This window comes from Mus caroli, chromosome 3 (genome assembly GCF_900094665.2).
Source record: "Mus caroli chromosome 3, CAROLI_EIJ_v1.1, whole genome shotgun sequence".
In the NCBI taxonomy this organism is placed as follows: Eukaryota; Metazoa; Chordata; class Mammalia; order Rodentia; family Muridae; genus Mus; species Mus caroli.
In genome coordinates, this window is record NC_034572.1 from 97,205,705 (window position 1) to 97,218,821 (window position 13,117).

The 13,117-nt window shown below is 43.2% G+C and overlaps 1 protein-coding gene across 1 annotated transcript in view; it reads left to right on the plus strand.

The window, feature by feature from the left end:
- The window catches only part of Dennd2c (DENN domain containing 2C), a 69,696-nt gene that overhangs the window by 30,154 nt on the left and 26,425 nt on the right, over positions 1–13,117 (plus strand). The window contains exons 2-6 of the mRNA XM_021158857.2: positions 437–1,405; positions 2,403–2,533; positions 2,894–3,006; positions 5,098–5,268; positions 8,683–8,779. Coding sequence (XP_021014516.1) covers positions 624–1,405; positions 2,403–2,533; positions 2,894–3,006; positions 5,098–5,268; positions 8,683–8,779 — 1,294 coding nt within the window. The 5' untranslated portion in view covers positions 437–623. The remainder of the gene's footprint in view (positions 1–436; positions 1,406–2,402; positions 2,534–2,893; positions 3,007–5,097; positions 5,269–8,682; positions 8,780–13,117) is intronic.

Genomic DNA, 13,117 nt, shown 5'->3' on the forward strand with positions numbered 1-13,117 from the left:
CCTGGTCTACAAAGTGAGTTCCAGGACAGCCAGGGCTACACAGAGAAACCCTGTCTCGAAAAACCAAAAAAAAAAAAAAAAAAAAAAAAAGAAACGCTTCATAAAGAATAGATTTATGGGCAGGAGGTGTATCGAGCTCAGAGATAGAGTGCTTGTCTAGCACACATAAGGCCACATACACACAAAAAAGAATTGATTCATTACAGAATAACGTATACAGTTTGCAGGGCATTAAATACAGCAGAGTATTAAAGCTGACAGCTTAAGAAATAGCACCAGGGATGTTTTCTTAGTAGGCTTGACTTTATGGAGCTGAATTACAGGCAAGTTTTTGCAAATGCGATGTAATTTATTCAGTGCTGGGTAGGCAGTGTTCAGTGGGGTTTAAAGTAAGAAATCATAAAACTAAGTTAATATTCTTGTCTCGTTTTGATAGGATCATTCATGATACAGTTGTAGCTGTTTCCAACAAAGTTCCGTGATGAAAACTGTTATTTTTAACAAGATACCTCCAAGTTAAACATGAAAGGAAAACACTGGGATCGTTTCCGTTCTGGCAAGGCAAAGAATAGAGCGTTTTCCAGCTAACTGGTCATGGCACCTCTCTAAGAGTGACTCTCGCCATGCACCCCACCGGGAACATGGATGTTGGCTTTACACGATCTGCTGTTCAGACCTTGTCCAGGAGCCACTGCAAAAACATCAAACAGAAGATTTCCCAGTGGGAAGGAAGAGCTAACGGTGTAACCAAGACAGCTAAGTTTCACCCAAAGGACTTTGGAGTGAGGTATAACTGCCACCAAGAGAGTCCCCCTCATAAGCGTCCCACTGGTGAGGAAAGGAATGGGGCTTTACCCAGAAACACAGATGCCAAAAGCCGAGATCAAAGTGAGGATGAAGGCGAGGGTGGAGAGTGTAGAGGCTCCCATCCTTCAGAAGCTGGACTGGACTCCAGCCGGGTGTGTGCTCGGGTCAAACAAATCGAAGGCTGCCAAGCTGTTGCTGTGGATCCAGAGGCTTCCTTACCGCCAGGAAACTTCTATACCTCCCAGATACCGTGGAAAAGCGTAGAAGGACTCTCCCCAGATAAACCCTTAAATTTGGCCTTAGCACCTTGTAACTCTACAGGGAAAGAACCGGATCTCAGTGTTCTGGATAGTTCTTACGGAATAACCAAGAGCTTGGAAAATATTTATTATGAACCTGAGGGGCAGGAATGTGGCCCCTCTATAAATCCTTTGCCCAAACCCCGTAGGACATTCAGGTATTTGTCTGAATCTGATGGTGTACCATATAAAGAAAGGAACTGTGACCAAAAGTACTGTGAAAGTAGTTCCTGTGTGGCCTCTTCTCAGGATCCCGAACCAAAGAAACATGGCGGGAAGATCAGAGGGAGGTCCAAAAGGTATGGATGTGTTCCTCTTACAGCCCCTGGTTTGTAGTGCACGAGTCATTGTGCTGCTTTGCCCTTCAGTCCAAGTTTCCTTTCCCACCTTGGAATACGGGCTTCAGCTGAGCATAGAGATATTGATAGCATAGAATCAAAGTAGGAGGAGAAAGCAAAAGTGAAGAAGTATAGGTAATACTTGTGACGTCTACCACCTAAGAGCGCAGGAAGACTTTCCAAGTGGCATCTTCAAGGACCCGTAAGGTTGTGCATATCTGTATTCCCATCACCAGAAAGGCTGAAGCAGGAGGATCAGTACAATTTTGAGGCTAATCTGAGCTACATAGTGACTTACAAAACCAGCTTGGGCTCCATAGCAAGACATTGTCTTATCCCTTTGCCCAAACACCAAAAGACCTTTCTGATAAGCAGGTCCGTTCTTTGGCATCATTTAGGGCATGCTGGCCTCAGCTTCACTTTTAATTGGGGAGTAATTTGTGGGGCTGGAGAGGTGGCTAACCAGATAAGAGCACTGGATGCCCTTCAGAAGGCCCAGGTTTGATTACCAGAGCCCACATGGCAGGTCACAACCATCTGTAACTCCAGTTCCAGAGGTTCTGACACCCTCTGTGGGCATCAGGCACACGGGCATGAATGTAGGCAGAACACATACATATAAAATAAAAACAGTATTTATTATCTTGTGGGTTTTTTATTTGTTTTTTTTTTGTTGTTGTTTTTTGGGGTTTTTTGTTGTTGTTGGTTTTTTGTTTTGTTTTTGTTTTTTGACAAGGTTTCTCTGTGTAGCTTTGGCTGTCCTGGAATTTGATCTGTATACGTGGCTGGCCCCAAACTCACAGAGATCCACTTGCCTCTGCCTCCTTAGTGGGATTAAAGGCGTGTATCACCACCAGCCATCTTCATAATTTTACACACGTCTTTTCAATTTCTGTCTTATCATTTTGAGATCAAAGTTTTTGAAGGTGTAACTTTAAAATATATCTTCTTTCTTAAGGAAATCCTTTGAATTTGAAGATATCCAGCACTTTCGGAACTCACGGAAGATCCATGAAGAACTTGGAAGAAATGCTGGCTCAGCACTTTATTACACACAGTCCGAGGATAATATCTATGAGGACATTTTATGTAGGTGTTCATGCTTTGGAGTTAATGTAATGCATGTTCGGGGGTGCTCATCATTGTACGGGGTCTCTTATAATCAAACATATCTGGTTTTAACTTTGTTTTTCTAATTTGGAAACACGTGGCATATGCATTTTTTCATCGTGAGTGAGATTGACAGAGGATGTCATTACAGGTGACTCAGTTGGAAAGTAAATGCTGCAGTGTAGTGTTTTCAGAGTCCTTTAGCGTGGATGAGCACTGGAGTGATATGTCAGTTTGAAATGGCACTGGTCTAACAACCTTACCCCCCATGAGAATGAAGAAGAAGAAGAAGGAAAGCATTTTATATTCCTCTAATCAGTGTTGCTATGATTTCTAAAGATCCAGCCAAGGAAAATCCCTATGAAGATATCCCAGTGCATTCGTTCCCCGTTTGGAGATCCCCTTCAGCGTGGAGGCTGCCACCTGCTAAGAGCGCCTTCCGAACACCCAAGGTATAAGCAGAGGCTTCACCGAAGAGCACATAGATGCTTGTGTATGGTCGTATAGAAGGTTCTGGTGGTTTAGCTGGGGCCCAAACTAAGAGGCACTGAATATAGATTTTATTGTCAGTGGGGGTGTTTTCTTTTGTTTTGTTTTGAAGATGCTATACTGGTTTCTTTTAAAAATTGCTTTGCTATTGGTTGGGTAATCTTAGTATTAAAAAAAAAAAAAAAGAAAACAACTTAAGATGAGTAAGATTAGGCCAGAGATCTTTAAACTGTTCTATTTGCAACCCCTTTTCACTCAAGGGGGGATTGAGACAGGTCTCACTATGTAAACCCCTGATGGTCTAGAACTCACTTTGTAGACCAGGGTGGCCTTGAACTCACAGAGATCGGCCTGTCTCTGTCTCCAGAGTACTGGGGTACTGGGATTAAAGTTTTGTGCCATCATGCCCATCCACCCAAGAAATTTTTACATGACCACAGATATATAGGTATGTAATTGGTATACAAATTAAACCTTTGCAGACAATAAATCATAAATATATTTTACAATATATACATATATACATTTATAATTTTGTTATTTATTAAAGACAAAAGCAAATATGCACACTAATGAAATAGGTGTGCTTATTTTTACATAAAAAATTGATTCCTGGCTGGACGTGTGGTAGGTGGATCTTTGTGCGTTTGAGGCCAGCCTGGCCTACATAGTGAGCTCCAGACCTGCCAGTGCTACATAGTGAGACCCTATCTTAACCTTGCTTCTATTTCAACCTCTGAAAAAAGGATGAAATCTTTACCGCATATTTGGTGCTGTAATACAGAATGATAGAAGTTTGTGGCTATTTCAGAAATTGGAAATTCTCTCCTAATCTAAAGCCAACATTTATCACACGATCTTTAAATTTTTTGTTATAGATATGGGTGTTTATCACTTGCCCATGGGTATGTGCACACCAATGCAGTACCCTTGGATGACAGCAGGATCTGAAGGTACAGACTGTTGAGAGTTCCCCAACATGGGGGCTGGGAACTGAACTCAGGTTCTCTTAACATCACTAAGCACTCCTAACCACCGAGGCATTTCTCCAGTCCCATCATTTAATGATTTTTTTTTCTTTTTAATGAAATGCAAGTTGTTGGCTCAAATAGGAATTTTAATATCAAATATTCTAACACAATACAATTCAGCAACGACACGCACTAAGACACAAAAGCAGGAATGTATTAAAGTCTTTGCTTTCTGTAATTAAACCATCTTGTTTGCAAAGACAGAAAGAACACTGAGCGTGTAAAATGAGAACATTACAGTTTCTAACATGCAGGAGTCTCTAGTCTGAGCCAGCTGTGTGCTGGTGTTGTGTAAAATGACATCACGCACAGTGCAAAGGGCACGTGCTGTGTGCTCCCAGCCAAGGCTGCCGTGAAGCCCCCACGCAGCACAGGTGAGCACTGCCCAAACCACCCCAGACTCTTCGTGGCCTGGGTTTAAATTCATTTTGTTTGTTCAGAAACCTTTTACTGTTACTGATTTTCTTAATGGCTTCTCCCATTCAGTCACACTATTGTCACAACCTATGGCTGCAGACAGGCCAGGCACTTTTCAGTCCTCTGCAGTTCCCAGTGCTCAGCCCGGGCCTCAGTTATTCAATCACTCCCTGAAACTCAGACCCATAGCTGGAGGCGGTCAAGGTGATGAGCTATTCTCCCTTGAGAATTTGATCAGAGCACAGGGTAGAATTTTGGATTAGAAAACAAACTACAGTCGGGCGTGGTGGCGCACGCCTTTAATCCCAGCACTCGGGAGGCAGAGGCAGGCGGATTTCTAAGTTCGAGGCCAGCCTGGTCTACAAAGTGAGTTCCAGGACAGCCAGGGCTACACAGAGAAACCCTGTCTTGAAAAACCAAAAAAAAAAAGAAAAAAAAAAAAAGAAAAAAAATTACATTACTGGGATGAGAAGGAATTGCAGAATCCCCATTTGGGATGAGTTTAAAGGAAAGATAAGCATTTATTTTCCGGGGGAGCGTTGGCTTTGTTTGGAAGCAGAGACATTTCCTAGAGATCTTATTTGACCAGTGTGTCTCCTGTTTTAGCTTCCTCCCAAACCCCAGTTCCTTCAGCGGAAGACTATGGAACTGAAGAACTCGCAAGCATATTTTCGATCAAAGATCACGAAGGATACTACTTTGCCTGTCACCCTAACGGAATGGAAACTGTTCCGAGCTGGAGAGGTGGCTAACAGGAAGAAGAGAAATCTCCCACCGGTGAGGAGACCAGCACACTCAGTCTTCAGATTCTAATAAAGTTGAATAAACTTTAGGATGAACTGAATATTAGGTTAGAACTTACTGTTGGAATCAGACTTGGGAAGGCCTCTATTGTCTTGGCAATGGCTGGAATCAGCTACCGATCTCATGTGAACTCCAGACTCTCTAACAACAGGAGAGTGTTTATATGTCAGTTCCTTTATGTACCAGAGCAAGGGCAGCCTTGTGCCAGGCTTTACAGGTTTCAGTAATGATGAAGTATGTGTCTTTTATTAGGATTACAATGTCTACTCAGAGGTGGAAAAAAGAAACCAGACTGTTGTTTGGTTCTAGAGACTATCAAAAACCGTATGAAGTAAATGACATTGCCTTCAAGGGAGGGGAAAGGCAGTAAGTGCCCCTCTGCCATCTTGACTGGAACTGTTACAAGGCAGAATATTTTAATGAGATTACTCGTCGCCATAGCTTCTTTTAGGAGAGACTCTTTGAGGTTACATGAAGATATTTTCAGGATTGGCACACTACAGTAGCAGATATATATGTAGTGAAGTCAGGTGGTTGAGGTGATTTTCCTTCCATAACGCCAGGAGAATTAGGTCATTTATTCATTTAGCACACACATTTTGTACCTGACTTTAACATAAACAAAAGTCGAACCTGTTTCTTGGGTTAGTGACTATGAACAGATCGATCGGTTCCTTGGTAACTCTGTGTTTCATAGTCATTTAGTCCGTCTGTTTTCTGCTCTTGCTCTCGGGCAGGCATCCTGCAGGAGCCGTCTCCTCAGGAAGGTGGGTCTGGCACACACTGAGACCTCCATGAGACTCTAGCGGATCATGTGGTCGTAAAACAAGATGCAGACTCTTAAGGGATTCTGCTTAAGATTTCTGACCTTGAAATGGCATTAGCAACTGTTTCAGAGGATTGTGGGCAGTAGGGTTAAAGGAGACAGAAGAGAGCCGGCGTGTTGTCCCACTTGGGTGAGGCCCTGGGCTTAGTCCTCCCTGTCACAGAGGACAAACAAGAGAGCCCTGAGGAAACTCCGGGTGCTGCCGATGCTTCTTCCAGTGGGTGCTGTTCTATGCATTGCTGAGGCTGGTGTGAGTGATGCCAGCAACAACAGGTCATGGGGTCACTCTTTCAGCTCTTCCTTTTCTTAAGAAAGAAAGAAAGAAAGAAAGAAAGAAAGAAAGAAAGAAAGAAAGAAAGAAAGAAAGAAAGAAAGAAAGAAGGGGAAAGGAAAGGAAAGGAAAGGAAGGAAGGAAGGAAGGAAGGAAGGAAGGAAGGAAGGAAGGAAGGAAGGAAGGAAGGAGAATGAGATAGGTCTCATGTATTACAGGCTAGTCTCCAAGTCACTTTGAAGATGAGGGTTTTTGTTGTTGTTTTTGTTGTTCTTTTGAAACAGCTTCTCTGTGTAGCCCTGGTTGTCCTGGAACTTGTTCTGTAGACCAAGCTGGCTTCAAACTCACAGATCCAGCTGCCTCCCCCTCCGCCTTCGCCTCCTGAGTGCTAGGACTGAAGGCATGCACCACCCTGCCCTGCTAAAAGCAGGATGTCCACGGCATACATACATTTAAAAATAATGAAAACAAAATCTTATAAAAGTATCTTAAGTTCTTTTAGAATGTCCCATATGCAATACAAATTTTGTTGTTTGAACATCTTCAGAAACATTCCGTAAGAAAAGCAGTTTTCATTTATGTCCTCTTTGACGGCTCCAGCCGTTCCTGGCGGGGAAGTTGCTTTCAGAGCTCGTCCATATGCCTGCTCCCCACCCTTCCTTCCGTTCTCTGCTCTGGAAGCCTGTGTGCGACTGCTCGTGGCTTCCCTGACGCTGTCCTGTTTGTGGCTGTCACGTAAAGCAGCTGCTTCTGTTGTTTCTTAGAGCATTCTGCAGTGTTTGCTGCAGCTGCAAAGTAAGCATGGGTGCCTACTCCTGCCTCATAACTGGGACTCTAGGTTGCGACTTGCTCTGCTAGTCCCAGAGCAGTAGTTTCCTTCAAAATATGTGAGCGTACTTTTTATTCTACTTTGCAAATCCACTTAATATTTATGCTATCATGGGAGTTTCTGCACCTAAAACTCGTTTGCTCCCAAAGGTCTCTCTATAGTCCATAAAGCACCTTTCTCTTTTGGATTCTCTCTCCTGCTTGAGAGTGAGGAACACTGGCAGTGTTTTACTTGAATGGCAGCTACAGAAATCCTGTAAGAGAACAAACTCATCCACAGACATGGCGAAGGTCTGCGCGTGCTCCTCCATGCTTTGGCTATAGTGGACTGACTGGCTTGCCTGCAGGATCAGACATGGACAAAGCACAAGCGAGCGAGGGCTCTCCTCAACAGTCTGTTGACTTGTCCAGAGGTGGGCTTAACAGCTCTCTGGCAGTGTGTTCCCTCAAGATGAATACTTAAGCTTGGAACCTTAGGAAAAAAGAGAAGTAGGCACAGAGAAGTTAATCAGCCCGTGTTTTATACAGCTCTTCTCCTTTTTCTGTTTCTCCTCAGCCTGTATCTCTGAGTGTCTGATGTCTCTTTTATACATAGCTCTTCCCCAGCGTTAGGGAAGAAGTCTGAGTATTACTTACTAAATAGAAACAGTGGTGAAGCAAGTTGAAAATAAATGATCTGGTTGCAGTTGCTCGAGGTGCAGCTTGATGAGTGGAGCGGTGGAAACGTGTGGAGTAATTTGAATTTCCCACTTTTATGACAGCTCTAAAATTAGTTGCAGCGTTTGTCCCCACACTGGCAGAGTGCGCTCCTTTTGACAAAAGCTCCATGAGAGAGATTATCTCTTCTTGGGAGAAACTCGTGAGAGCAGAACTAGCCAAGCCCCACCCTGCAGTGGGTGACGTTCCCCTTCCTGTTCTCAGCAAGTGAAAACTTGAGCCCTCTTAATCACGGTAGGGAGTGCAGTAGCCGCATTCCCTGCAGGTTGTGGCACGGAGTGACACACAATCTCTCCCCAAGAAGCTGCACTGGGTTCATCTGAAAGGGCGGGGGTCCTCTGCAATTTTCTTTCCTAGGTTGTAGACATTAGTATGAGAACACACATCATCTAATGATACCATTGTAATCCAAAATTGAAAAATGTGGAGGTATTTTTTGTTTGTTTATTTGTTTGTTTTGGTTTTTTGAGACAGAGTTTAGCTGTGTAGCCCTGGCTGTCCTGGAACTCACTCTGTAGACCAGGCTGGCCTCGAACTCAGAAATCCACCTGTCTCTGCCTCTGCCTCCCAAGTGCTGGGATTAAAGGCGTGCACCACCACTGCCCAGCAACGCGAAGGTTTTTATTACTCAGTGACTCTTTCCTCTAAAGGAGAATTTAGTGTGTTAGTGCCAGTCATGCAGATGCCACAGTGCCTTGGTGGTGGTGACTTTAACTTGTACTTTTCTTGCCTTTTTTTTTAACAGCTTGTTTTGAAAATAAATGATACATTTGAATCTAAGAGAGGGAAGAAGAGGGTAAAGTTACAGCCTTACACTGGAAAAGAAGCCCCCTCCTCAAAAGGTAAGCATGGTCTGTGCTTTCAGTTTGTCACTGTCAGTGTGTTAACCCCCTACTGCTGTGACCAGCGTATCCTCTAGGAACAATTAGTGATGGGAAGATTTCTTTAGGCTCATGGTTTCAGTCCTTTCAGCTCGTGGTGGCAGGAGCTTGTGCAGACTAGGAGGACGACGCCAGGGGTGGGGTTATAGCCTGCGGCTGTCCGTTAGGCCCCTCCTGCTAAAGCTCTCCAGAACCTTGCCAGCAGCTGCAGAACAAGCATTCAGATCATGAGCCTCTGGGGACATTTTGGATTGAAACCCTAACAGCACATGAAGGGAGCATTGTTACACGACTCAGCGTTTGATTAGACAGAGTTCTAGTTGGCCCAGCACTCCCCATGTATCCCAGGCTGGCCCTGAGCCATGTATCCCAGGCTGGCCCTGAGCCATGTATCCCAGGCTGGCCCTGAGCTTGGGGTGAGCCTTCCGCTTGAGGCTTCCAGCAACAGTCATCACACTCAAACCAAGTGCTTCCCAGGCCATTTTCAATTCCTTCTTACTGAGTTCAAAGTAAAAACATTATGTGAATAAATAAGTAAAACAGTTATAAGCAATGAGTCTACATTTCTTAGAGTAATGATTTTGTCATTCCACTTTGATCTCTTGTTTGTTCCTCTTTTGAGATAGGATCGTGATCTGTAGCCCAGGCTGGTCAGGAGCTTGGAGTCCTTCTTTCTGCCTCGGGGTCTCAGGTGCTGCAGTACAGCCATACACCAGCATGGTCAGCAGACATGCAGTACCCAACTGAATGATTGCCATTCAAACTAATAACAGTCTAAACTTGGTAACTTCAGCATTGTAAACTTGGTAATCTACAGCATTCTAAGTAGATTATCTTTTTATGCTTATGAGATTTTAGTAAAATTTGACTCTTCAGATAAATTTCATGTGTTAAGATGTAGCTCTGAGTTGGCCACATTGTCCTTAAACCGAGGCTTGAACAGCCAATCTTGCATGTGGCCTCTAGGACTTCAGGTACACCATACCTGCTGAAGACAAGGTCCTGAGGAATCAGATTTGGCTTTTTAAAAAAATTATATCATTGGAAAAAAGTTTCTTCAGTAGCTTAAATTGCTAACTTCTAGCACCAAGACCCAAACCAAACAGAGTGACAGTCCCTAGACCTCCATGGAACCTGGAGAAAGTTAGCATTCATTCCCCCAGCTTCTGTGTGGGGAGCTCCTGACTCTCAGCAGAGCGCACTGCTCTGGCTTTCATTTCTCATGCTTTTGTCTGTATGTCAGCACTGCCTGATGGACCTGGAAAATTGTGTGTGCCCACTCTGCACTTAAGCGGTGCGGTCACCTCCAACCTGGACATTTCTTAACTTCCAGTCTCGGTTACAAAACGACACTGCCTTTCTTCAACTCTGTTATAATTGCATGTGTTGAAATCAAAAGAGAGACAGCCCAGGGCTTTTCCTACCCCTGTAGGTTCTCAGTGCCTCATTCTCTGGCCCTGTAACACACACCCCGATGGCTGCAACTCAGCAAGCCTTTAAGCGACCTTTGACAAGACCTCTGGCACTTGAGTTGCACTTTCTTCCCTTTTGGCTTTCTTTCTATAAACTTCACAAGCTCACAAGAATACTCAATTCTAAGGATAATACTTCTTTGTAAAGATTTTATTTTTAAGCTGGACATGGTAAGGTATGCCTTTTATCCCAGGCAGAGGCAGGTAGATCTCTGTGAATTTGAGGCCAGCCTGGCCTACTTAATGAGTTCCAGGGCAGTCAGGGCTACAGTGAGACCCTGTCTCAAATCAACAAAACCGACTTTATTTTTAGTTATGCGCCTGTATGTGTGGCACATATGTTTCGGATTCCCAAAGAGACTGAAGTGGTGTAAGCGCCGTGGAGCTAGAGGTGCAGGCGGTCGTCAGTCACCTGACGTGGGTGCTTGGAACCAAACTCAGAGTCTTTAGAAGAGCAGGAAGCGCTCATAACCACCTCGCCATCGCTTTAGCCCCTGATGACTTCTTTCTGTTTAAGTCATTTTACATTAGTCAGACTTATTCTGTGCTTTTCTTTTTAAAAGACTTAGTTCATATACTCAAAACCCTTTCAGTATGAGTACAGAGACCCCGGAGTTCTACTTCACTTCACGGTGTAGAAATGGAGGTCACTGTGGCTGGCTGAGCTGCTCATTCTGCCCCCAGAACCTCCATCTTTAAAAATCTAAGTGGTAGACATTTTTGATGTGTCTAACATACTTAACCTATGGAGATAAACTGTCTGTAAATACACACACTCTCAAATAATATTGCAGTGCTCATTCTTGTACTTCTTTAGTGTGTTGTATTTGTAAACTAAGTTCCTTGTAGTAGGCTCACTTGACCAAATAGTCACTTGACTATTTGGACTTAAAACTATTCTAGCAGATGAGCACAGCTTACCCTTGTAATTCTAGTACTTGGGAGACTGAGGCAGGAGGATTATGCAAACTCAGGGCCACCCTGAGTTACCTAGTGAGTTCCAGGACAGCCTGAGCTACAGAGACTCTGTCTTAAAAAACTAAAATAAAACATTTTTATAGCTGTTGTCCCACAAATGGCTGGTAATAGCCTGTTTCTACAAACAACATGAATATACTTTTCCATAGTTTTCATCAAGTTGATTAATGAAACAATTTTTAAGGTTAAAATGTATTATCTTATTTTTTGCTTTAATTTATTTATTTTCATTATGAACTTGGGAAAGTTTTCACATTTATCAATAATTTATAAATCTCTTTTGTGAATTGCCTATTCATAGCCATTTACCATTTTTTTCTGGCATGTGATCTTTTTCTTATGTGTGTGTATGTACACATGTACATGTTTGTAGTGTGTGTGTGTGTGTGTGTGTGTGTGTGTGTGTGTGTGAACATTCGTGCACATATATGTGGAGTTCAGAGGCCAGTCTTAGCTGGTCCAGCCTACCTTGTTTTTCAAGACAGTTTCTGACTGTCCTAGCACTCACTGAGTAAGCTGTGCTGTCTGGCTAGTGAGTCCCTTTAGTGGGATTATAAGCACATACCACTGTAGCTGGCTTTTGATATGGATTCTGGGGAGGAGACCCAGGTCCCCCTCATGTTTGTGCTGTAAGAACTTGATGAATTGAGCTATTTTCCTAGACCACGTGCGCTTCTCCCATATGATTTGTAGTAGCTATTTGAATATTAGGAAACTTAGTTTTGAGCCAAATAGGGTGGCAAGCTTTTAATCCCAGCACTTGGAAGGCAGAGGCAGGCGGATCTCTGTGAGTTTGAGGCCAGAATGGTCTACATAGTGAACAAAGATACCTTGGCTCAAAAAAACAGAAGAAGAAAGGAATTTAGCTTTAAGCTGCTGAGCATGGTGGCCCGTGTCTGCAATCCCAGCATTTGGAAGGCTGAGTGAGGCAGGAGGAGTACCCCAAGTTTGAGTCTAGGCTGTGCTATATAATGAAGTTCCATGTTTGCCTGGGCTATTAGAGAATGAGAACCTGTCTTTAAAAGCACAAAAAATAGAAAGACGTTTTTTGTGTCTTCAGTAAACAGACTTCTTTTCCCAATTTATTTTTCATCTTTTTAATTTAAAACAACTCTTTTTTAATTAGGTATTTATTTCATTTACATTTCCAATGCTATCCCAAAAGTCCCCCCCCCACGCTCCCCCACGCACTCCCCCAACCACCCACTCCCACTTCTTGGCCCTGGCGTTCCCCTGTACTGAGGCATATAAAATTTGCACGACCAGTGGGCCTCTCTTTCCACTGATGGCCAACTAGGCCATCTTCTGCAACATATGCAGCTAGAGACACGAGCTCTGGGGGTACTGGTTAGTTCATATTGTTGTTCCACCTATAGGGTTGCAGATCCCTTTAGTTTCTTGGTTACTTGCTCTAGCTCCTCCATTGGGGGCCCTCTTTTTTTTATTTTTTAATTAGATAGAAATTTTCATTTTTTTCTCTCTTGCTTTTGAAGCAGGTCATGTAGGCCAGGTTATCTGAAAAACCCACTTTGTATACATGAAGCTGGCATTAAACCCCTGATCCTCTGTGTCAGCCTCTCATGAACTAGGTTACAGGTGTGGCCACCAGGCCTGACTGAATTTCAAAATGTTATATAATCAAATTTATACGTGTTTTAAATTTACAAATATTAGGCTATGATTTTCTTGATACATTTAAAGATTTTTCTTTTGCAGTTTCTAGTTTGATTAATTTTTTTAGACTTAATCTAGAATTTTCTAAAAAGACTGAATTATATCTTATTTATTCATTGCGTTGTGGGTGGTGGTGCATTGGTGCTGTCGTGTGGATTTGGACGTTAGAGGACAA